Source organism: Sinocyclocheilus rhinocerous, unplaced genomic scaffold (assembly GCF_001515625.1).
Source record: "Sinocyclocheilus rhinocerous isolate Xijiao unplaced genomic scaffold, SAMN03320098_v1.1 scaffold2834, whole genome shotgun sequence".
Classification (NCBI taxonomy): Eukaryota; Metazoa; Chordata; class Actinopteri; order Cypriniformes; family Cyprinidae; genus Sinocyclocheilus; species Sinocyclocheilus rhinocerous.
In genome coordinates, this window is record NW_015662588.1 from 32,609 (window position 1) to 59,341 (window position 26,733).

At 37.2% G+C, this 26,733-nt stretch overlaps 1 protein-coding gene and 1 non-coding gene across 2 annotated transcripts in view; one reads left to right on the top strand and one right to left on the bottom strand.

Moving 5' to 3' along the window:
* The window catches only part of LOC107728169 (high affinity cationic amino acid transporter 1-like), a 9,831-nt gene extending 3,191 nt beyond the window's left edge, over positions 1-6,640 (top strand). The window contains exons 6-11 of the mRNA XM_016538265.1: positions 1,598-1,737; positions 3,360-3,462; positions 3,805-4,013; positions 4,109-4,260; positions 4,352-4,460; positions 6,133-6,640. Of these exons, the coding sequence (XP_016393751.1) occupies positions 1,598-1,737; positions 3,360-3,462; positions 3,805-4,013; positions 4,109-4,260; positions 4,352-4,460; positions 6,133-6,314 (895 nt within the window). The 3' untranslated portion in view covers positions 6,315-6,640. The remainder of the gene's footprint in view (positions 1-1,597; positions 1,738-3,359; positions 3,463-3,804; positions 4,014-4,108; positions 4,261-4,351; positions 4,461-6,132) is intronic.
* Positions 6,641-22,607: 15,967 nt separating this feature from the next.
* trnaa-agc (transfer RNA alanine (anticodon AGC)) lies at positions 22,608-22,677 on the bottom strand. The gene has a single exon. It is a non-coding gene; the product is annotated as a tRNA-Ala (tRNA).
* Positions 22,678-26,733: the final 4,056 nt, after the last annotated feature.

Genomic DNA, 26,733 nt, shown 5'->3' on the forward strand with positions numbered 1-26,733 from the left:
ATAAACGTAGAAAACGTATCCGTGTGGTGCGGCTGACACAGACATGTAGAACAGTATATGCAGTTTACATCCAGTGGATACTCTCCAAAATGACGAATTGTTGAATAAAGTCATTATTTTTTATTTCTTTGCGTACAAAAAGTATTCTCGTCGCTTCATGAAATTCAGATTGAACCACTGATGGCAGATGGACTATTTTGACGATGTCTTTCATACTTTTCTGGACCTTGACAGTGTTATTTACTTGGCAGTCAATGTGACAGTCACAAGCCTCCCGGGTTTTCATCCAAAATATCTTAAATTGTGTTCCGAAGACGAACAAAGCTTTTACGGGTTTGGAACGACATGGAGGTAAGTGATTCATAACAAAATTTTCATTTTGGGGTGGAGTAACCCTTTAATAAATTAATTACTACTAAGTTAATTCAGTTGCAGTGTTCTGAAGTAATCTGTTTTATTTTAATATGATTTACTTATTGTGTTTCGTATGTTTTAAAGTGTCATGAAAAACTTTTACAATTTTCCATACAATCAAAAATGTTGCACAAATATTTCAGTGATGTCTCACAAGCTGTAATGAATGACCAAGCGGCAACCTCCCGCTCTCTCTTGTGAAGCCAACAAGGAAGTGACTTAAACTGTAATTCATCAACTGGCCGCTAGAGGCTGGCTGCAAAAGGGAGTCAATCCCATAGACTCCCCATGTTAAAATGCCCAACTTTACAGCAGAAAAAAAACATGTTTACAGATTTTGGTCTATCTAGCTAATTTTGCCCTTCCTGACAACTGTGAGGGGGGTGCATTTTTTTATAACTCATCCATTTAAATTATATTAAGCCTTAAAGTTCTGCATAATTAAGGGCGTGGCCACTTGAGTGACAGGTGGATTGCCGCTGCTGTCACCACCGTCGAGCTAGGTGGGCGTGGCTTCAGCAACCTGCTCCCGCCTCTTTGCCCATTTTCGATTATCCGGGAGTGACGCATGGTGACGTGCTGCCAAGATGGCGACGGCCGCCTCCGCCCACTTTTGAGCTTCAAAAACGCTCTTCGGAAATCTATGGGTGACGTCACGGACACTACGTCCATGTTTTTATACAGTCTATGTGAATGACTATAGAAATAGTAAGTGATAGAATGACTAAATTCATGGAATGGGAGACCTGAAGTGGCTTAGCCCAGACGTGGTTACATGCTGTTTAAACACTTCGCTCTGTTCAGTTGTAGTGTCACCATTCAGGTGTAAATTGTCCTGTATCCTGTTCAAACATATTCAAGCACTATTTTTCAAAAGTTTGGGGTCAGTTTTTGAAAGAACAGCATTTATTTGAAATAGAAATATTTTGAAACATTATTAATGGCTTTACTTTCATCTTTGTTAAATAAAATAATTAATTTCTTAAAACAATATACCTCAAACTTTTGAATAGTGTGTGTATATTTGTACGATCTAAAAAAATATGGTTTGCTTTTTCATGACACTTTAAAGGCAGACGTGGGTTTTTTTTTCTCCTGATAAAGCTAATTAGCTTCAGTAGATGTTAAATGCACAAGCTAACTGCACTGCATGGTGTGAATCTGTTTCTCTCCTCTGAACTAGTCTGTTGGGCTCCATGTTCCCAATGCCCCGCGTAATATGGGCCATGGCTGAAGACGGACTGCTCTTCAAGTTCTTGGCCAGCATCAATGAAAAATCCAAAACGCCCATAATAGCCACTGTAACCTCAGGCATTGTGGCAGGTGAGGACTCTGATTCAAACTACTAACAGACTCGCTCCTTTACGATCTCACAGCAATCCGGCCAACAACCTCTCAAACTGCACCATGACTAAATATGAACTAAACGTATCCACTAAACTTCAGCAATGCCAAAAAATGACCCATAACCACTGCAGAACTGCATTTTCTGTGCTAACAAGAGGCTTTATATAAGCCTTTATGTTCAAAGAATTGCAGCATTGACAGTAAACTTGTTTTTAGACTATACAAAACAACACAGACGTACAGTTTGGTTGCATTAATGAATACAAAAAGTGTAAACATAAATTGTTGCACTTAAATTGAGGAGCTGAACTATAAGGGGTATATTGAGCTTTTGCTCTCCTTTACATTCAGCTTTAGTGTTGAGGCTAGAGGCATCTGCGATTGTCTGAACCGGGCTCATGTTTGACGTTCAGATTTAGATCATATATCCACTGATCCTCCCTCCCCTGCTTGTGTAGTCTGCTGGGCTCCATGTTCCCACTGCCACGCATTATCTTTGCCATGGCAAATAGCGGTCTGATCTTCACCTTCCTGTCTCGTGTCAGTGAGAGGAAGACGCCCATCATCGCCACCATGGTGGCTGGGCTTCTGTCTGGGAAGCGTAGAGGAGAAACGGATTAACCCTTAGTTTCTAGCAGCATTCATGTCACTTTTTCTGTAAGTTTTATGATCAAACCCTTGTCAAAAAAGCATGTCAGTGTACTTCATAATGTAATATATTTAGAAACCATGCTTTAAATGTACTTTACATCACCTAAAACCTTTTAATTGCATGTTATGCATTAAATGCAAGTGCAGTCATTGTTAGACTTGTATTTCTGTATTACTGCTAGTGCAAGATGTCTTTTTATAAGTAGGGGACCAACTGTTAACAGGATATGTGGCAATGCTGAGAGAGGATATGCAATGTCAGATGTCATTACACGGGCCGCACAGAATCTAAATGAGTGAATGGTGGTGTTCGTTTTCTCTTTAAATATGCCGCATCATTAACCATTTCTTAATGTTTTGACAGGTTTTAACAGATTGTCTATTTTTACTGACGACTTGTTGGTGGTTATTAAATTTTATATGCCACAAGTATATGTTTACAATTCACTATTAATGTTAACACTACAACAACACTACTGTTGAAAAATGTGGGGTCAGTAAGATTATTTTTTTTAAAGAAATTAATAGTTTTATTCAGCAAGGATGCATTAAATTGATCAAAAGTGACAGTAAAGACATTGTTACAAAAGATGAACTGTAAAATTTCATTAAATCAGCAAATCAGCATGTTAGAATGATTTCTGAAAGATCATGTGAAATGGACGACTGATGTAATGACTGCTTTAAATTCAGTAATAACATTGAACAATATTACTGTTTTTACTGTATGTTTAATAAAATACAGCTTTGGTGAGAGATAAGAGACATTTTTTTTTCAAAAACATAAAAAATCTTACCCACCCCAAATGTTTGAATGGTAGTGTAATGATATTTATTCTGATGACGATATTAACACATCCAAATGAGTATTCGTGAACTTGTTATACGTATTACAATTAATAGAGCTGAACCATTGTCCTGCAGTAACACTCTTCTTCTGTCCACAGCACTGATGGCTTTCCTGTTTGATCTGAAAGATCTGGTTGATCTCATGTCCATTGGCACTCTGCTGGCTTACACACTAGTCGCGGCCTGTGTCTTAGTCTTGAGGTGCGGCTTCAGATTGTTTCCTATCATACAAGAGTTTGATATTTCTGCAGTCTGACATTGCAAGTACTGTTTTGTTTTTCATAATTGTTAATCATTTTGCCTTATTTTCTTCTTAATCACGCTGAATTAATGTTACAGTGACAGCCCTGCTATCAATGTATTCACATCATTATTTCAGCATAATTAGTTTTTGTTTCTATAATAAATATATATATATATATTTTTTAGATTAATTAATCTTTATTAAATTAAATGAATTTTATTAATGGTTTTAGTTTTAGTAAACGATAATAACCCTAATTCATATTAAGGTGTAGACTACTATATATTCCTCTTTCTCAGGTACCAGCCAGAGCAGCCCAGTGTGAATGTCCAGTATCAGAGAGCCAGCTGTCAGGAGGAAGCAGAGGCCGAATCCATTAACGAGAGCAGTGCTGGTTTCCTGCCTGGATCTCAAGATCTCTGCACCCTCAGCAACCTTCTGTTCCCCAAAAATGAGGAGCCGTCTTATCTTTCTGGCTTAACTGTCAACATCTGCACCAGTGTATTAGGTCAGACACATGCAGATGCACTTTTGAAATAATCAGTTCACATATTCATTTTAGCAGCCATGATTTCTTCACCGTTTCGCTTCCTCCCACTGCAGGTGTTCTGGTGTGTGTGTTCAGTGTCGTGGCAGTTCAGGGTGGATTTCAGATCTGGGCTCTTGCGGTTCTTGCCACTCTGGCTGTGGCTTGTTTAATCATCACCATGTTAATATGGCGGCAGCCTGAGAGCAAGACAAAACTGTCTTTTAAGGTAAACAAATACCTTTATGCACACAGAGAGAGTTTTATAGTTGCCGTTTATAGCGGTTTGTAAAGACAGGCGGATGTATGTGTGTACCCAGGTTCCTCTGCTGCCGTTCCTCCCCGTCCTCAGCATGTTCATTAATGTGTACCTGATGATGCAGCTGGACAGAGGCACCTGGATGCGCTTTGCCATTTGGATGGCCATAGGTAAGTCAATAAACATTAGTGCTAGGCGGTATGACCAAAAATGTATATCACGGTATTTTTCAAAATTATACCGGTTTCACGGTACATGACGGTATTTTTTTTCCATGCATGACCGGGTGTTAACCATATTTTCTACTGATTGAGAGAGGACTTTAAGCGACATACACCGGTATTGCGGTATTTTAAAAATTCGTATCATCATAAAAATAAACACCGGTATTCGGTATGAACCGGTATACCGCCCAGCACTAATAAACATGGAAAAATAACTGTAACATTGTGTCTGAACCACACGCAAGGAATCCAGTATTTCCAACAGGACTATGGTGGAAGGACCTCAGATCTTCTAGAGGGGTCCGGAGCCATGGTCCCCTGTAAGAAAATGCATTTTGAGAGCAAAATTAAGAACTCAAACGCCTTTTCTGTTACCAGAAGTGTAAAAAAAAGTCTTTACATTTCCAAGCTGAATATATTTATTATTATCATTATAAATAACTAGACATTAATGTATTGCTTTTGTAATACAACAAATAATAAAAAAAAAACTATAATTTCATAATTAAGCATTTTTGAAAGAAGTATCTTATGATCATTTATTTGATCAAAAATATAGTAAATAGTAAAATGTATAGTAACAGTAATAGTGAAATATTATTACAATTCTAAATAACTTTTTAATTTTAATATATTTTCAAATGTAATTTATTCATTTTATGGCAAAACAAGAAACATTTCTTATCGATGTTGTAAACCCGTTTTTGCTGCTGAAAATTTTGTGGGAACTGTGATAGACTATCATTTAAAAGTTTTTGGGATAAGTAAGATTATAAAAAAATACTTTTGTTCCAGAAGTACACAGTAAATTGATCAAAAGTGACAGATTTATAATGATAAAGTGATTTCTGTTTCATTTATTTGAAAGAAATTTTGAACTTTCTATTTATCAAATAATTTTTTTGAATGATAAGCAGCAAAAACTGTTGATACTAATAAAGCAACATTATTGATAACTGAGCACCAATAATAATTGATTTCTGAAAAATCACATGACACTAAAATTGGAGTTATGACTGCTTTGCATTACATGAATAAATTGCCTTTTAATATATATTCAAATAGAAAACTTTTAAATTGTAATATTTCACAATATTACTGTTTCTACTGCATTTTTGATCACATAAATGCAGTCTTGGTTCAGCATAAGAGACTTCTTTAAAAAAAAAAGTAAAAATCTTAATTAATTTCTTAATTTCTTCAACTTGCAAGAGTTAAGAGTTTGTGACAACAGGTTTACAAATGCTTCCCATTACAAATCTAGTGAAATGCTGTAAACTACTGTCCACAAAAGTAGAAGAAATGATGCAACTGCCAAAAGAAAGTATTTCAAATTCCCAAATGCATGTTAAACTCTCAGCACATGCAGAGATGGAGTTCACTGTCTTTACTGTGAGCCGAGATGCTGTAAACACTGGAACAGGAGCTGCTCACGTGTAAATGAACACAGTGCTGCACTTCATGCTGAAACAGCACAACAGACGATATACTTAATTCAGACACACTATGCCATAACTTTCAAATTTGTTGCGTATCACATCACGTCTAGTTATGATAGTGAAACAGGAAACAAGTACAAGGTCTTCTGCTCTCCTTGACCTTCTTTGTTTCTTTCTAGGTTTTGTTATTTATTTTTGCTATGGGATCTGGCACAGCACAGAGGCGGCCTTGGCCAGTAACGACACAGAAGACATCAACACCTTCAAACCGACAATGACAAACGAACCAGCCACATCTGAGAAAGAGGCTTTCTTGAGTGACGGTATTAGTGCCAGAGCAGAGGAGAGCAGTGACCCTTGAGAAAACACTTGAAATACCCTGTCACGGATGGCATTATGTGCTCACTATACCGATATATGTGACTTACAACAACTGAAACGTCCAAACCGCGAGCTGCTATTGATGTTCAAGACAATGTCCTTTATGTGTTCCTGTAGGTCCAAAGAAACTTTAAGCAGCATTACAACATGTGACGATTATTTACCAGATGAATTGAAGTAATGTGTACTTAAGGATGTACACTGCACTATTAGAACAGTCAGTTCTTCCTTTGTCTAATTGGTTTATTTTTATCTATATTTGTAGCGTGTTGCTATCATGCTTTCTAAAAATTATTTTGAGCAAAACACGTTGCATTGTTACCCATAATTCTCTTTGTGGTGTGCAATTTGGATGTTGAATTCTAGGGATGCACCGATTCACTGATGTCCAGTTATTCAGAAAGATATCTGCTACCCTGCTTTAAAACACTGACAATTGCACAGCTTCAGAAGAAATATTAATTTTACTTTCTCTGACGTTTCAAATATTTATTTAGCTAATTCAATTTTTTCAATATGAGAAGGTTTTTCATGCTGCAAATCGCAGCTCTGCTAAGTCAGAGACACTTTTTTTTTTGACAGGTTTGTAACTGTCCAGTGCCTTTTCTCACCCTTTTTGATTGACAGTGCTAATGTCTCCTTGCACTGACAATGCCTTTTAGTGAATGATACCGGTGCCACTTGTCAGACTTTGAAGCAGTTGCCAAACCGTTGGGATAGGAACATCTCTGTTCAGAGGGATTGTAATGCTTGTTTGTTTGGTCGATTTCCTTTTCATTCAGCTGTTGTGTGCATGTTGATTCTCTGTTAGCTGTTTTACTCTTGCATCTGAAGTTGGGCTAAAAATTTTGTACAGTATTCTTGGATTTTTGTGCATTGTACTTTTATTGTCCATATTTTAGTCTGTTGATTTGTATAAAAGCAAAAAAAAAAGCCAAAGAATTTGTTATCATGATTGTTTTGATTATGGATAAGCGGATCTACCATAAACTGCATTATCTTGTTGACCTTTTGCATAAACCAAACTCTGATTTTGCAGACACATTTTTGCGTGTGTCAGTACATTTTCTGCAGTGTATTTTTAAGTAGTTCAAAAAATATATATATTCGGTTGTTCATGTAAAAATATTTTAAGGGAACTGTATATATATATATATATACTGTAAATATTTGCTGTTTTTCTTGCAATAAATTATATATATACATATATATACTGTAAATATTTGCTGTTTTTCTTGCAATAAATTATTTTCTTGTAAAGCGAGTTTTTTTTTTTTTTTCATTTTTGTTGTGCACTGCAGCTATTTAAACTGGTATGATTTAACGTCAAAGACTGTACTTTTACACTGCAAGTGAGCAACGCTGCAAAGACCATTGTTTTCATTTTTCCACTTTCAAGATTGTATTCATTTTTGTATTCATTTTTTCACTTTCAAGATTGTCACAGCATTTAAATGTTAACAATTCCAGTTTCAGTACGTTTACATTATAAACACCTGAGTTATTCACTTTAGTTTGTAAATTTATTTAAAAAAAAAAAAACATTCCACGCTCTTAGATGTTTAATCAATTCATCTCTTCCCTTTCTACTTCTGCCACAGTTGTTTACAGATAGATTGCACAAAGGCGGTATTATTCACTTCTTTGGATCACCTTTTACGATCAAATCAAACATCAATATGTCAACCATTTCCACCAGTTTCATGTCCCATATCTGAAGACCCTGAGTATAGGAACCTCATCTCAGGGCAGTGGTGGGAAACAATGGAAGCAGGAGAAACTTCAAGGCCCACATCCCTGGTCTTCAGTGATGCATCGGAGAAGGCCGAGTCCACGCACTCAGGCTTCCCAGATTCAATTTGGAAGACCACAAGTCAGTTGAGGCAGAAGAAGACACAGGGAGCACCTGTGCCTGTCTATACTGAGAAGAGGGACCTCACTTCATCCTTGTCACCAGGTCTGAGAGAGCTAAGAGGGGAGACCTCACCTTAGCTCCCATTTTCAGTGATGCATCGGAGAAGACTTGAATCTCCACACTTAGGCTTCTTAGATTCAGCACTGAAGACCACGGAGGAGCAGAGGAAGTGGAGGCAGAAGAAGCCTCAGGTAGCACCTGTGCCTGCCAGGTCCCCACAGGGAGAACCTGTGTCTGCTGGGTCTGATTGTGGGGACTTAGCATTCTCAGATGCCACACTGAAGACCACTAAGCAGTGGAGGCAACAGGGAAGGAAGTGGAGCTAGAAGAAGACACAGGAAGCACCTGTGCCCACTGGGTCCCAACAAAGAGGAAAATTCAGGATCCCTAAGCACCTGAGGAATCATCTGCTAAAGGCCGCTTTAGAACTGGGAGCACCAATGCCCACCGAGTCTCTACAGAGAGAACATAGAGAACCCAAAGTTGCCAAAACTGAAGATCCCTGAGCCACTGAGGCAGGAGCTGCTGCAGCAGAAGCCTCTAGCTTCTTGTCTTCAGGGAGCATGCTTGCCTGACAAGACCCCAGAGAGGTAAAGATCCCTGAGCTGCTGCAGCAGAAGCCTCAAGACTTTTGTCTTCAGGGAACATGTGTGCCCGACAAAACCCCAGAGAGGCAAAGATTAAAGATCCCTGAGCCGCTGAGGTAGGAGCTGCTGCAGCAGAAGCCTCTAGCTTCTTGTCTTCAGGGAGCTCTGGGGCCCAACAAGACCCCAGAGAGACAAATATTAAAGAACCCTGAGCCGCTGAGGTAGGAGCTGCTGCAGCAGAAGCCTCTAGCTTCTTGTCTTCAGGGAGCATGCATGCCTGACAAGACCCCAGAGACGCAAATATTAAAGATCCCTGAGCCGCTGAGCAGAAGCAGCAGAAGCCTCGAGGCTCTTCTCTGAAGGAAGCACCTGTCTCTTCCACACAGGGAGCATCCATCCCGTACAAGACCCCAGAGAGGAGAAACGTATGTAACCCTCGTTCCCTGAAGGAGGGAACGGAGACGTTACATCAGAATTGAACTGACGCATTGGGCTCTCAAGACGAGATCCCAATGCGTCAGTTCAGTTCTGACAACGTCGAACGTGACTGACTGAAAGGGAACTGAGGACCCCTGAGCAGCTGAGGAAGGAGCTGCTGCAAAAGAAGTATCAAGCCCTTTCTGTACATCCCGAGACCCCAGAGGGAGCAAGAGTGCTTGCCAGGTCTTCACAAGCAGAGGTAGTGCCTGCCTAGTCTCCGAAGTTAGCAGCAGTGCCTACCAGGACCATAACAAGTGGAAAATGGAGGCTTACTGAGTATTTGGAAAATGCACCAGTGCCCATCTCTTCCACCCAGGAATGACCTATGCCCTCCAAGACCCCAAAAAGTGCATCTGTGCATTTTGGGACCCCACAGGGAGCACTTGTGCCCACAAGTTTCCCACAACAGGGAGCAAACCTCAGGATAACTAAGCAGCAGAGGTGGAGAGAGCAGTGGAGACAACAGAGGCAGCAGGCAGCTTCAGTAAGTCCCTTCAATCTCTCATTTTTACTAGTTTTCAGATTTATTTGAAAACTTAAATTGCCTCAACTAAGCTCCTATGTTGTCTAGGTTGTCCATCCGAAATCCCGTTACATTATATTTTAAAACAATATCAAGATGTGCCTTTAGATTTAAGAGGCAAATCTACAATGAGGCGCAGCTGAAGCCTAAGTTTTTGGCCTAATGGTTAGAGAGTCGGATTTGTAACCCAAAGGTTACGGGTTTGAGTCTCGGTACCGGCAGGGATTGTAGGTGGGGGGCGTGAATGAACGAATGAAAAACAAACTTTTTGCAAAACGCTAAACACAGTTCTCTACATTAGACACATCTTTCAAAACATTGCTATTGAAATGCCACATTTATTTCGTGATTACCTACCTACACCCAATGATCATGTGTGAAAACATTTATACATAATTAGTTCAGTTAGAAATTAAAATTCAATGTTTTGAGGAAGAAATAAATTATTTTACCCTCTTGCGTTGATTTTTTGTGTAAATAAACCTAATTTTATTTTAAATCAAAACTCAGTGTTTTTAGAAACAAATAAATGTTTACTCTTGAACTTCTACAGTACTTTGTAAATATATACTGAATATGCATACAAGTCATGTCACCTTATATCTACATTCCTAAATTTTTACAAGAGTTAAAATAGTTTTGAAAGGCATGCAAACACATGGTTGGCAGCCCTGTAATATTTACGGTTTTTTTTATGACAACCCTATTGTGCCAGCTCGTATGCAAAATTCAATGTTTTGAGGAAGAAATAAATTATTTTACCCTCTTGCATTGATTTTTTGTGTAAATAAACCTAATTTTATTTTAAATCAAAACTCAGTGTTTTTAGAAACAAATACATTTTTACTCTTGAACTTCTACAGTACTTTGTAAATATATACTGAATATGCATACAAGTCATGTCACCTTATATCTACATTCCTAAATTTTTACAAGAGTTAAAATAGTTTTGAAAGGCATGCAAACACATGGTTGGCAGCCCTGTAATATTTACGGTTTTTTTTATGACAACCCTATTGTGCCAGCTCGTATGCTGATTTATGTACTAGTGATGGGAGGATTGAATCATTTTACTGATAAGGAACTTTCAAGTCATTTTATTTATTTCATTTCTCTGAGCAGATTTAGATTAATATGTTACATTTTTAACAGCTAGATTCCCTCAACAAGAATTAAGCATATTTGTATATAGGACACAGCACAGAAAAGTCAAAATCCAATTTTGCAGTGACTGTATCGTGCAGCAGAGGGCAGAGTATTGCAGAAAATGATTATTGTATAAACGGCAGCACTGACCAAGAGATCAACATGGAAATGTCTGGAATTTTAATCCCAAGTGCAAGTGTGCAACTAAATGATCTCATATATATTTTTTAATACTTTCTTATATAAATTATTTTTCCCGTTTGTCAATCTCTTACTTCCTATGAAATTTATTTTTTTACACCATGAAAATAGCCTTAGATGCTGACATGCATAAAACCTCTGCTGTCAGATATCATAACTACACTGTCTAGGGACAAAAAGCATCACTCTTCATTTACAGCCATTAAAAAGGAGCTACGTACAGTGTGTAATCTGACTAGACGAGCAAATAAAATAAGTAAAATAATATATAATAATAAACCCTTCAGGTGGGACAAACGGCACATTAAATAAAAGGTCAGGAAGCTGGGAAGGCATATTAAATAATTTAACATCTGTACATCCCGAGACCCCAGAGGGAGCAAGAGTGCTTGCCAGGTCTTCACAAGCAGAGGTAGTGCCTGCCTAGTCTCCGAAGTTAGCAGCAGTGCCTACCAGGACCATAACAAGTGGAAAATGGAGGCTTACTGAGTATTTGGAAAATGCACCAGTGCCCATCTCTTCCACCCAGGAATGACCTATGCCCTCCAAGACCCCAAAAAGTGCATCTGTGCATTTTGGGACCCCACAGGGAGCACTTGTGCCCACAAGTTTCCCACAACAGGGAGCAAACCTCAGGATAACTAAGCAGCAGAGGTGGAGAGAGCAGTGGAGACAACAGAGGCAGCAGGCAGCTTCAGTAAGTCCCTTCAATCTCTCATTTTTACTAGTTTTCAGATTTATTTGAAAACTTAAATTGCCTCAACTAAGCTCCTATGTTGTCTAGGTTGTCCATCCGAAATCCCGTTACATTATATTTTAAAACAATATCAAGATGTGCCTTTAGATTTAAGAGGCAAATCTACAATGAGGCGCAGCTGAAGCCTAAGTTTTTGGCCTAATGGTTAGAGAGTCGGATTTGTAACCCAAAGGTTACGGGTTTGAGTCTCGGTACCGGCAGGGATTGTAGGTGGGGGGCGTGAATGAACGAATGAAAAACAAACTTTTTGCAAAACGCTAAACACAGTTCTCTACATTAGACACATCTTTCAAAACATTGCTATTGAAATGCCACATTTATTTCGTGATTACCTACCTACACCCAATGATCATGTGTGAAAACATTTATACATAATTAGTTCAGTTAGAAATCAAAATTCAATGTTTTGAGGAAGAAATAAATTATTTTACCCTCTTGCATTGATTTTTTGTGTAAATAAACCTAATTTTATTTTAAATCAAAACTCAGTGTTTTTAGAAACAAATACATTTTTACTCTTGAACTTCTACAGTACTTTGTAAATATATACTGAATATGCATACAAGTCATGTCACCTTATATCTACATTCCTAAATTTTTACAAGAGTTAAAATAGTTTTGAAAGGCATGCAAACACATGGTTGGCAGCCCTGTAATATTTACGGTTTTTTTTATGACAACCCTATTGTGCCAGCTCGTATGCTGATTTATGTACTAGTGATGGGAGGATTGAATCATTTTACTGATAAGGAACTTTCAAGTCATTTTATTTATTTCATTTCTCTGAGCAGATTTAGATTAATATGTTACATTTTTAACAGCTAGATTCCCTCAACAAGAATTAAGCATATTTGTATATAGGACACAGCACAGAAAAGTCAAAATCCAATTTTGCAGTGACTGTATCGTGCAGCAGAGGGCAGAGTATTGCAGAAAATGATTATTGTATAAACGGCAGCACTGACCAAGAGATCAACATGGAAATGTCTGGAATTTTAATCCCAAGTGCAAGTGTGCAACTAAATGATCTCATATATATTTTATACTTTCTTATATAAATTATTTATCCCGTTTGTCAACCTCTTACTTTCTATGAAATTTATTTTTTTACACCATGAAAATAGCCTTAGATGCTGACATGCATAAAACCTCTGCTGTCAGATATCATAACTACACTGTCTAGGGACAAAAAGCATCACTCTTCATTTACAGCCATTAAAAAGGAGCTACGTACAGTGTGTAATCTGACTAGACGAGCAAATAAAATAAGTAAAATAATATATAATAATAAACCCTTCAGGTGGGACAAACGGCACATTAAATAAAAGGTCAGGAAGCTGGGAAGGCATATTAAATAATTTAACAGCCATGGAAAAGGAGGTGATTACAAGGGTCCTAAAATGTAAAGAATTGTTTTTATGTTTCTGATCCTTATGGTTTGATAAATGGATTGCAATGTGCTTTCATTGTCAAGGTTTTTATGAAAGCTGTGTTATCTACTGTGACACAAAGCTGGCGTACTAAAACCTGTGACTAGTGTTGTATATTTCAGTACCTTAAATACACCTTGTGAAATGTGCTAGAACTAAAAAGAAATGTAGGAGGCCACCCAGTTTTCCAATTGCAGTCACACTGGATTGTGTAGCACAGAAAAGTCGAATCCAAAATGTAATGTAAATTATGCATCCTGATTGTCAAGCCCATATTTCTTATTAAATTGGACTGTGTATGATTTTACCCTGTACTTGCCATAAAAAAAGCGTATTGGTTAAGGTTTGTCTGGTAAGCATAACTCTGTTAGCTCAATCAATGGCCTTTTAAAGGCATCCATGTACAATATTCTGATTTCTTTTTTTTTAGGTATTATTAACAGTTAGTCTGTCTGTGTTTGGTTAAACTAAGAGAGTGTAAATATGAAAAGCTGTTAAACTATTCACTATTGAGCAATCATTTTTGTGTCACTGAGCAAGGCATTTGGCCACAGGCTCCACTTTTTGACTCCAACGTTGACTGTACTCTTCTCTCGGTTCATTTTTTCAGAATGCTGTGAATGCTTCTGGTTTTACTTGGCTGCATTGCTGCTTTTATTGAGGAAATGCACAGTGTTTCTTAAGCACCCTACAGCAAAGTCCCATAAGCAGATTCCAGATTCCATTCATAATGATCTGTGCAAAATGTGAACACCTTTAAAAGAATCAATTTCAAAGATATTTGATGCATAAAGGCCATTCGGAAATGAGATAGATTACAATACATTGTCAATCATTAAATAACTCCAGACAAATGTCATTTTGAAATATTTTTCTTTTTTATTTATTTATTTATTTTTTCCATTTTAGGAAAGGTGTGCTTAGTGCATTAAACAATTCATTAGCTGATAATCATGAAAGTCAGTTAAAAATCTATTGATTTATTCTTTTAATTGATTACATTTTTGTGGTGTGGTTGGATGTTTATCTGAAGAATAAAATTCTGAAATGTATTAGTCCATCCCTGTTTCATTGTTTTGTTTTGTTTTTTGTCACTTCATACCTGTATGACCTTCATTTTTCTGTGCAACATAAATGAAGACATTTTGAGATTTGTCTCATGTTTTATGGTCCATACAATGGAAGTCAATGGTCACCAAAACTGTTTAGTTAACTACGTTCTTTAATATCTTATTTTGTGCAGTAATTCATAAGTCAGTCATGCTGGTTTGGAACAACATAAGAGTGAGTAAATGATAACAGAATTGAATTTTGGGGGGAATTATCCTCTCTCTCTTTTGAGTGAAAGAGAAAGACACTCACAGCTTGTTTTATTTGGATTAAGGCTCTCTGAGATTCTTGGAAATCTGGCTAAGACCATTAGATCTATTTAAATATTTTGGTAAGATTAATTATGTAAAATTATTTATAAGTCCTAATCCAGAAGGCTGGCTCTCTACAGCAGAGCATCCTCCATGTCTACTTGGATTGCAAAGTTTATCTCAGGCCCAATAATTTTCCAAATATCCTCAAGCTATTGTAGTGTGAATTGGAAGAGTGGAAGATCATCTTGGTAATAATGTGGGCAGTGGACATCTGTTTAACATGCAGTCAACACGGTCACATATACCCAGCGCGGCATGAGCCTAAACTGACCCATATGGACACAGTTTTTATAAAAAATAAAAAACTGCTAAAATCTAACAAATACATCTGCTGTGCACTACTCCCCACATCTGCATATTATTATGAATGTGGCTTGACATATGGTGAGGTGTAGGTGTGTTTTATTGCTTCATTTGACAGGTTGCACCCAAGGAGATCTATACTATGTGGAGAAAGCTGTCCATTAGCATTCCCTCGGCAAGAACCTCTAGAAGTACGTGATTTGAAATCTGACGTCTTTGCTAATAGTCCAGGATACAGGTATTTTTCAATCAATCATATGGCTGTATTGCAGAAACTTCCTGTATTAATTCTTTTGATTTAAGATTTTGATTTTAATGGCCAGTTCCCAGAAGGAAATTTTAACTGGAACACTCCTTCAAGTCGTACTTCCGATGTAACATCACTCATTTCTTATAGACAACACTTGGAGGTCTTTATTCCCTGAGCTTTTAAACTACAACGAATTATCCACATAAAAAACAAGGGCTTAGACTGTGATATTTTGTGCAGTTTCATGTTGTCTGGGTTTTTATGGAAGGTTCCCTCAGTACATGTTCTCATGGGACGGAGCAGTTAAGCACCTTCCCCCCCAGAGACTCACATTGGAGGCTCAGACAGACTGACCCCCGCTGTGACCCTCTGACTGTTACACTTCCTACATGCTAGCATTCCACTGCTCCTCTCTCTTCCTTACAAGGCGAGACACAAATTACCTGGTAGACCCACGGCAAAGGAAATGTTCCTCCAGGCATTATTCTTCAAATTTACATTGTGGTAGTCCGGGGAAGTCATCTGGTAGAGACATGGATGCTCAGAAACCAGCAATATTAATTTCTCCTCCATTTTTCCCGTTGTTGTGCTTGTTGACACGTCGTTGTAACAAAATGACAGTTGTGACAGTTGATCGGTGTGGAATTTGCCCCGCCCCTCCTGCACTCTGATTGGTTAGCTGACTAGAAAGTGACAGTGATGAGCGCAGCGTTTTATCCAAAGTTGAACATTCTTCAACTCTCGGCGCGAGAAAAAAACGCCCGAACGCTCAGCGCTCAGCGCGAAAAAGACGCTCAGCGCTCGGCACGCTCCTGGCGTTTTAAAAAACGCGGCGCTCCCATTGAGAACAACTGAAAACACACGCTAGCCGCGGGGAAAAACGCTTTGGTGGACACAGGGCCTTAGAAATAAACCATCTAGTCATTACCCTTTCCCCCCCTCAGTTTCATGCTTAATAAAAAATCATGACATTGTTCTTTTTATACTGGTCAAATGCTGAACACGCTGTTAGTCACTCTGCACGAAAGTGTCTGTCACATGCATTAATGTTAATCTAAATAACTGAAAGCACTTTTGACCCATTGCCTTTCAGAATCAGCTTTATTTGCCAAGTGTGCGCAAACACACAAGGAATTTGTTGTGGTTTTTAAGAAGCTCTTGGTACATACATGCATACATACATACATACATATCTGACATGAGAACAAAAAATATGCATATGTATTTACATAGTACTTGAGAGAGAGGCAATAATTAGAGATGGAGAATGAATTACAGGCATGCATTACAGAACACCGGTAATACTTCCTGTGTTAGCTGTTTACGCTGGAGATGGCATGGGAGAAAAACTGTTTTTATGCCTAGATGTTCTAGTGCACAGAGATCTGTGGCGTCTGCCTGAGGGGAGAAGTGCAAACAAGTTGTGTCCGGGGGGAGAGGGATCTTTGATGATGTTTCCTGCCCGTTTCTTCACTCTGGAGTTGTACAAGTCCTGAAGATTGGGCAGGTGCACACCAATGATCCTTTCTGCTGTCCTAACAGTCTGCTGCAGTCTTCTTTTATCTGATTTGTTGGCTGACCCAAACCAGACAGTTACAGAGGAGCACAGAACCGACTCAATAACAGCTGAGTAAAACTGTGTCATATGCGCCTGTGGCAGGTTGAACTTTTTCAGCTGACGAAGGAAGTACAACCTCTGCTGGGCCTTTTTCACAATGGAGTCAATGTGAGGCACGGAGAGCTGTGTCAGTTTATTCTGAAGTGTATCTGGGATGATGGTGTTGAAAGCGGAGCTGAAGTCCACAAACAAGATCCTTGCATAAGTCCCTGGTTTGTCCAGATGGTGCAGGATGTAGTGCAGTCCCATATTGACTGCATCATCCACAGACCTGTTTGCTCGGTAAGCAAACTGCAGGGGGTCCAGCAAGGGTCCAGTAATGTCCTTCAGGTGGGCCAACACCAGTCTCTCGAATGACTTTATGACCACAGACGTTAAAGCAACAGGCAATCATTAAGTCCTGTGATTTTTGGTTTCTTGGGTACAGGGATGATGGTGGAGCGTTTGAAGCAGGAGGGGACTTCTCACAGCTCCAGTGATCTGTTGAACATCAATGTGAAGATGGATGATAGCTGGACAGCACAGGCTTTGAGGCAGGCTGGAGAGACGCTACTACTGAGTAGCGTCTACCGCTCCTACTGCTAAGCCACACTCTGCAGGATGCATCTTACCTTCACTGATTCCCCTGTGACTGCTGTGCACTCTGTGTTAAGGGTATATACTCTGACAATGAGATGATGCTTTTTTTTTCATACATACAATGACTTTAATTTATGTTTTTAATATATGCATTAAAATTCATTATGATTTTTGGGGGATGGTGTTGTCACCGTGCAACCAACATGTGGAAAATAGTCATTTGTGATATTAATATCGTATTATTTTCTTTTCCCCCTATATATTGCACACTGCATACTCTCATGATTGTGTCATGGTCAGTAATTCTCTTTAAAAAATAATAAAATTCCAAAAAAACGATATTGATAATTCATGATAATTAATAATAAAACATTTTTTTATTTAATTTTATTTGAAAATAATGATTATGAACACATGTATTCATTGTGTACGTGGGAAAAAAATAAGTATTTTTCTTTTTATACTTTTTACGTCAAAAGTTATTACATTTTCAGGTTTAAGTTTTTCAAAACCATATAAAACCAGCTTGACTCCAAAGAGAATAAATCGATGAACTTGGCACGTGTCTTAAAGGGATAGCTCATCCAAAAATGAAAATTAATTTACACACCCTCATGTTGTTTCTTTCTTCTGCTGAACACAAAAGAAGATATTATGAAGAATGTTGGTAACAAAACAGTTGCTTTTATCCATTGACTTCCATTGTATTTTTTCCCCGTACTATGGAAGTCAATGGCTGCCAGCAACAGACTGGTTACCAACTTTTCTCCCCAAAAAATTTCTTCTTTTGTTCTCAACAGAAAAAAAGAAACTCCTACAGGTCTGGGACAACATGAGAGTGAATAAATGATCAAATTTTTTTTCATTTTTGGGTGAACTTTCTCTTTAAATTAGATTGATTTTTTGTTTGTTTGTTTTTTAATGTGGGCACTGTTTGCCATTGACCCCCCCTACAATTTTTCATTGCCTGACTTTGCAGATATTTTCATTGCAGAGCCAATAATACTACAGTGGTTGATGGAGTTTATGTGTGAGAGATTACATGCCTTTATACAGTACATCAGCTGTGTTAGTATTAGATCAGGATTAGTGCTATAAACTGGGCCACTTGTTAGCATAGAAGAGTGGCAGTCATATTCGACCCGGCACTTAGAATAACAGGATTAAGATGCCATGTAATTCCAGGACTCCAGAGAGAGAGAGGGAAAACGATACCATCACACGTTTCTAAAATATATCTGTGTTAATGTTTTCTGGTGTGGCTTCAAGGTAGCTATAGAAGCTTCCCAGAGTTTATGCAGTTAGCCTTTAGCACTTGGATTGTTATTCCAACAAATCTTAGCACTGTGCTTTCCACGAACCACGAAAAGATTTTGATCTATAGTCAGATTAGATCAACAATGGCAAACAGTCAACAGTAGATCAGCCTGTCATCAATCCGTTAGCTGGAAATCTTTGTTAATCTAGTGGCCTGAGGAAACATTTAAAACGTGCCAAATCATTTACAGATGCGACAAAGTTTAAAGAACCTAAAGTCCAGAGGTGTCAGAGTCATGAACATCAGTCAACAGAAAGCTCAGTAATCGAACAGCTCTTTGGGAATTTAATCAAAGCAGTAGGAGGTGTTCTCTCGAACTGAATTGTTGTGTTGATGCCCTTGACAATGCTCCCGCAGCTATTTCACCCGCTTTACAAACTCAATAATGACTCTCTGGGTTTTGCACAAGCCAGACAATTGTCTCTGTAGACCACCTGTGGATTTCTTGGGAACGTATGCAGCCCAGCTAGTCTGCATATCCCCAGGGCTACAAAAGATACACAACAAATCTTCCTGAGACAATGTTTTCATTCGCTTTTGACTTTATTAGCTGCAGTATTAGCTGTTTTATCCGCTGCATTATAGACATTACTGTACCTTAATACAGATGGTATTTCATAATGTTCCCATGACGTTAAAGCTCAGGTTTAGTGCAGCCAGAAATCAGGCCACAGAAACTGGAACGCCTGGGAACATTTATAAATATTAACAGACACTTACAGAAGTTCATGTTCTTCAGTACTTTTACTGATCCTTTTTATGTAATTGTTTGTAATTTACATAATCATTTTTTAATAATAATTTTCTTAATTCCAGTAACTTAAATGCTTGGGAAAATTAGTAAAACTTTAGATAGCAGTGTGCATGTCAAATATATTACACATTAAAATAAAAAAAACAACAACAAAAAATTACATATTAACACAGCTACGGAAATTCATGTTCTTCATTACTTTTATTAAGTGTTTGGAAGTGATTTCAGAACATGTAAAAACATTAACAGACAGTTACAAAAAGTCATGTTCTTCATAACATTTATTAAGCACTATTTTGTAATTATCTATAATTTACTGTTATTATTTTTTTAACAGTTCTTTTCTTTATTCTAGAAAAGGAGTACTACACTTTATATTGCAGTGTACATGTTACATGTAAAAAATGTAAAAAAAAAAAAAATACATGTAAAAAGAAAAGTATATATTTTTAAATGTATGTATTTATTTTATTAATATTTTTAATTTATTTTAGTTTTATTTATTTAGTTAGTTTTTTTAGTTACTATTTTCTTAACACATTATTTAGTTGATCTGCCAAAGCTTTGACATTTTTACACACACACACACACACACAAAAACTGAATTAAAAATGTAAAATAACTTTTTTAAAATTCAGAGCTAGTAAATTATACGCCTTTACACACACAAAAGATGTAAAGATATCTTATATATATCATATATATAATATTTTATATATGAAAATTGACTTTAAACAGAACACACACTGTAAACTGCAGAAATAGTAGGCATAGTCTGATACTATTTTAAAAATAGCCAATGTCCATGGTGCAGTGTGTGATTAAATAAGAACATGGATTAAATAAATGAGTAACATGAACTTAAGTAATTGTGTGTTAATATGTAGTCTTCTGGTTTTCTTAATTATATTAATTTGTAACATGTCTTAGATTAATGTCTTGCATATCTAACCCGGTTGTTCAGTGGATTGTTTATTTTCCATAATAGTAATAAGCGTAGTGTACTTTTATTCCAAACACTAGTTAGGCAGTTTATGTTGACATGCACTAGAGTGACTTCAGGACTACAGGGGCAACTGAGGCCCATGGAAACAGGTCACTATGGTGACCGCTGGTAGTTATGGCAACCTGACTCTGCATGGGGGTGTGATGGAAGTGGCCTAACCATGAGAGCTCGTATTACAGTGTTTAGACTGTTTTGAGTTTTATATCAAATCAAATGGATAACTTAATCATTCTATTGACTCAGTTAGTTGATTGTTTGAGTCTTGGACCTGAATGAGAGACTATGAGAATTCTGCCCCTGAAGGAAATACAGCCCTAGTGCCCTAATAGAATCAAGAAACTTTAATGTAAGATATTTTGTAATGGATTATTAAATGCATTACATGTTAATGCAAAGGATGCAGCAAATCAATTCAAAGGCTAAAGGTCATACAGTGTCACTTTGTTGATCTGTTGTTGCTGATCAGTGAGACGATGAAAGCAGTAAAGCGTATCTTCTGTGACGAAAAGAGTGGGAGAGAAGGACAATGAATGCTGTGGAAGCTATAAATGTGGAAAGGAATGGAATCTTGAGTCTAGTGGAATGTTCAATGAGTTTGTGTTTATAATAACTTTGGAATTCACTTATAGAGGATCTTCTGATTAATGCTAACAGGGGCCACGTACACACTATAAAGTTTCAGGAGTGACAACCGCATTGAAATACTGGAGTGAAATCCCTAAATTACAGTTTTGTGTCTGTACGGAACAGAATTCACTCTGGACATTGATTGACACAGTTTTAACAATAACGTGTTGCCGTCTTGTGCGTTTGGTATCCGCTATTCTGATAAAAGTAATATTACAGTGACCAAAGACTCGTTATATTTAGCGATTTGAACTAAACCACTGTGAAAAGAGCCATCGTGTTTGGAAGGCAGAATGCGCTCTAGAAGGGTTGCCATGTCCACTTATTATAAGCAATGCGTATTAAGCATCTTTGGGTTTGTTGTTTAGGCTCGGCTCGGGTCACAAAGAGATCCATTTTATGGAGATAATAGGTGCAGGTCGTAATATTACAATATTTGGCTTATCTCCAAGAAGACACATTTGGATCTTATTTGCCATTTTATAGCAATATCTGGCAACATTTCTTGCACCACAACTCTGATAGGCTACACCTTTGAGTTTGTCATTAATAACTAGTTGTTCAGTTCGGTTCCATACGCACAGCATAGAATTCCTGTAATTGCTGTTGTCACTACCTGCATTTTCGGGGGTCAATTCAGTGGTAGAATGCAGTTGTCACTCCCGTAAATTACTGAACTGTGCGTGCACTAAGGTAAACTGTCAACCGAATTTAGCTGCGAGGTGCAGCTCCCGTCTGAGAACAGATTTCTTTCTCTTTCCTTCTTTCTTTCTCTCTGCAACTTAAATAAATGTATGTATTTAGCAGACGCTTAAAAGCGACTTACAGTGCATTCAGGCTATACATTTTTTATCAGTGTGTTCCCGGGGAATTGAACCCACGACCTTTGTGTTGCTAACGCAATGCTCTACAATATTCTCCTGGTGCTTGCCATTGGCTGCACTCACATAAACACCAACAAAACCTTCAGTCAGTGCACAATGTTACAAGGAATTATTATTTTTTTTTTATCAAACATAAAAGTGTGGTATTTAATTACATTGAATAACACACACATACCAATAATAAGTCAAAACATTGCTAAATTTGGCTGAAGTGGTAAATGAGGAGCCATTTGGGAGCCAAAAGAACCGGTTCTTACTGCTTGCTTGAGCCAAATGATCACTAATTTATTTATTTATTTGTTTATTTGTTTGTTTGTTTGTTTTTAATGTAAAAATGCATTGTTTTCTGTAAAAAATCATTATGTCTATGGAAAGACCCCATAAAACATGGAAACATATCAGTGTGTGTGTTTTAGGGTGGATATTAAAAGCGACTTACAGTGCATTCAGGCTATACATTTTTTATCAGTGTGTTCCCGGGGAATTGAACCCACGACCTTTGTGTTGCTAACGCAATGCTCTACCACTGTGCCACGGGAACACCAATTAACAGCTTAATACAAGACAGAATAATATGCTGATTTTAGCCATGTGCACTCCATTTACTGTCTGAATTTTGCTTTGTTGTGTATAAACCTGTCAGCAAGCAGACTGTATATGATGGCAATATTCTCCTGGTGCTTGCCATTGGCTGCACTCATATAAACACCAACAGAACCTTCAGTCAGTGCACAATGTTACAAGGAATTTTTTCTTTTTTTTATCAAACATAAAAGTGTGGTATTTAATTACATTGAATAACACACATACCAATAATAAGTCAAAACATTGCTAAAATTGGCTGAAGTGGTAAATGAGGAGCCATTTGGGAGCCAAAAGAACCGGTTCTTACTGCTGAGCTGAGCCAAATGATCACTAATTTATTTATTTATTTGTTTATTTGTTTGTTTGTTTGTTTTTAATGTAAAAATGCATTGTTTTCTGTAAAAAATCATTATGTCTATGGAAAGACCCCATAAAACATGGAAACATATCAGTGTGTGTGTTTTAGGGTGGATATTGAACTTTGGGACACCTGAAGTGGTTTCACATTTAGGAAATTTTGGTTAGTTCCTAAAAGTCATAAAAAATATTTGGCTGCCATTTTCAAACAAAAAAAAGAAAAAGATTTGAATCAAAAAAGTTATGTATTGTTTACATATATATATATATAGAATCGGCTAAAAACACATCTCTTCCATCTTTATTTGACCCTCTAACTCTAGCACTCTCTATTCTAATTCTATTCTTAAAAAAAAAAAAACTTGCCCCTTTTTCTATTCTATCTGTTTTGTTTTTATTTATTATAGAATTTTTTAAAAACTTGCTACGTGTACTGCGTTAAGCTAACTGAGACTTGTTATAGACACTTGCATATCATTGCTCTCTTGTTGATTTTGATTGCTTCCATTGTTCTCATTTGTAAGTCGCTTGGGATAAAAGCGTCTAAATGACTAAATGTAATGTGTGTGTGTGTATATATATATATATATATATATATATATATAATATTATATTATTACTATTTTTATTTATTTTCAGATTTCATGTTAGCCTGGATGTCGTTCCACACCCCTCGCTAAACATGGAAAATGTATTGTTTTATTTCAAAACAGTCAACCTAAATACTATTTGTTCTTATTCAGGGACTATTATTGACAAAACCTCAGATGTCAGAATAGATATACAGTAAACACACCAGACTTAGTCATACCCCCTTATGAGAGATGGTCATGTAGATGTTGCAGGTTATTTTCATTCACTGTCTCATGACAGTAGGTTGTGCAAACTACCATGAGGTGATAGAGACACAAATGTAGGATACTGTGATTGAGTGTTTAGAAATGCACATGACAGAAACTAAGTGAGCAACACGTGTTTCTTTTTTTTTTAGTGATTTCAGTGTTAGATATCCTCACACTGGGCACCACTGAATGTAGTGATTTGAGATTGAGATTTTAAGTTTCAAGTTGGCACCTTTCAGATCCAGCGTTTTGATTGGCCGATACTGTCGGAGGTGGCCATGGTATGCCCCCTCTCTGGCATGAGGTCTATTAGCATAGCTCTTTAAGTTTTTTCTTATGTGTAATTTACTTTCCAAACCAATTGCAGATTAACCTACACATTGTGCTGAAAATATGAAGACCAGACATCAATGGGTAATGCTGAACATTGACCCATGCATTCATATATACAATATATACCTTTAATAGGTAAGGTTGCATACATTGTTGTGTCACAAACAGCACTCATTAAGTATATACAGTTCTGTAAATGGATATGAATAATTTTTAATCAATATTGTGTCCATTTTGTGTGAATGCATGTGAAGATGTGTCCTTCCCTTGTGGCTTCAGCCACAAGGCAAAACCAGTTTGGTCAGTCTAAGTAAGGTTGTCAGTGGTCGTTCACATCTATAAATGGTCATCTATAGAATGAAGGACTGTGATCAGCGAAAGAGCACATGGTGATTGGATCAGTCTTTGATCAATGGAATGCTGACGTCTTCATACCTGCCTTCCTGAAATGATAAGGGAGAACAAAGCAGTTCCTGCATGGGGGTTAATGTATGTTAATGTTACCCCCTTCTCACAAGAAGTAGTGTTGTTTATCGGCACAAGCATCTTTTGTTGTCCACAGAGCCTGATCTAATCAGAATGAATGAGGGTTTCCATCTTGCTGATGTTCACTACACTTTTTATGTGTGCTGTGTGTGTGTCGTTGACATGTTTTATGCCATGCAGCTGGTCTGCAGTCAGCTGAGTGGGTAATTACTGTACACATGACTTCATGCTGTCAACATGCCGTTTAAAGCAGTTACAGTATATACTTTACGTTTTAACACTGAAAGCTCTGTTATTATTTGCAATAGATATAAGATCATATCACTTGCAAAAAAAGTTATATTTTGCCATCACACTGTTCACTGTTAAAATAGTTCAAGGTGACTCAACTGAATGTTTTAGTAAAAAGCTGTACAGCCTTTTTAGATGCATTTTTCAAAAACACCATCTAATTCAAACAAACTTGTTTTGACGTAAGTTCAGACAACAGGTCAGAAGGTGTGCCACTAAGTTCAGTATGTAGACAACTGTACTTTGTATTATAACAAATCCATGTTGACTTAACTCAAAAATATTTTAATTACTAGGGTGTTGATGGTTGCAGATCAACTCTTGGGTACATTTTTTGTTTCTTCCCATCATGTCAGCACATGACCGGACTTAAAATTGTGAGTTATTTGTTTGTTCTGGTTGAAATGTTCAGTAATTATTATATTAAATAGCCTAAAACTTCTATAGTCTCTCTTTTTGTAGTTCAGTCAACTTTTGAATAGAGTTTGTCTAACATAATGGAGTGTATTTTTTTTTTAAACGTTACATAAAATTGTGTTTTAAGGCCAATTCACACTCCATTGACAGATGACGACAAACGGCAACAAGACACGTTCGTCTAGTTTTGTCTGATTGGTGTATTACCCCTGTCAGTGTCTGTTGCCATTGGTTGTCACTTGTTTTTGCCAACTAAACATCTTGAATTGGTGTTTGTCGGGTCTTGGAATGTCTGGGAAAGTGACACTTTACTCGGTCGTTTGTCGACATTGGTCTGTGTCTGTTGGTGTGATGTGAATTGGCCTTTATTAAACTTAAAACATCCTAAGCATAAGAGAATAAAAGGTAGATGGCAGAGTTGCTAAGCTCAGACTGGACAGTAACTTTTTTTTAAGGAGGGTTTAGCAATTTATTTGCAATGTAAACGGAATCGTTGCAAAACACCATTTACTCTACATAATATAATTGGTTGCTGTGTATCTAAAAGTAAGTTTTGAATATGGTGATATGTTAGTGATAATTGAGAGTTGCAGCAGATGTGACTTCATGTTTGCAACTTATATTTCAGTCTGTTCTTCACACAAAGTTAACATATGACTTCATATGAAAAAATATATGCTGTTTTATTTTTGTTGTTTAATTTGGAATCTGTTTTTATTGTATGGAGGAGAGCAACATGAATATTCTTCTAAGCTTCTTTTGTGTTTCACATTATAAAATACGTCATATGGCTTGGAACAATGTGAAGATGAATAAAAAAAAACATCTCACTGTAAAACTATATATATATATTATACTCCATAAACGTCTCTTGCTTTATTATAACCATTATCCCATTCTCATCTATTTATAGTGCCTTAAAGGGATAGTTCACCCAAAAATGAAAATTTGATGTTTATCTGCTTACCCCCAGGGCATCCAAGATGTAGGTGTCTTTGTTTCTTCAGTAGAACACAAACGAAGATTTTTAACTCAAACCGTTGCAGTCTGTCAGTCATATAATGGAAGTAAATGGGAATCACGGCTTTGAGAGTAAAAAAAAAACATACACAAACAAAACCAAATCAAAGCCTGCGGCTCGTGACGATACATTGAGGTCTTAAGACACGAAACGATCGGTCTGTGCAAGAAACTGAACAGTATTTATATATTTTTTTACCTCTGATGAACTGAACTGTCCTGAGCGCGTCCTCGACAGCCGGCGCGTGACGCATCTTCTTCTTCTT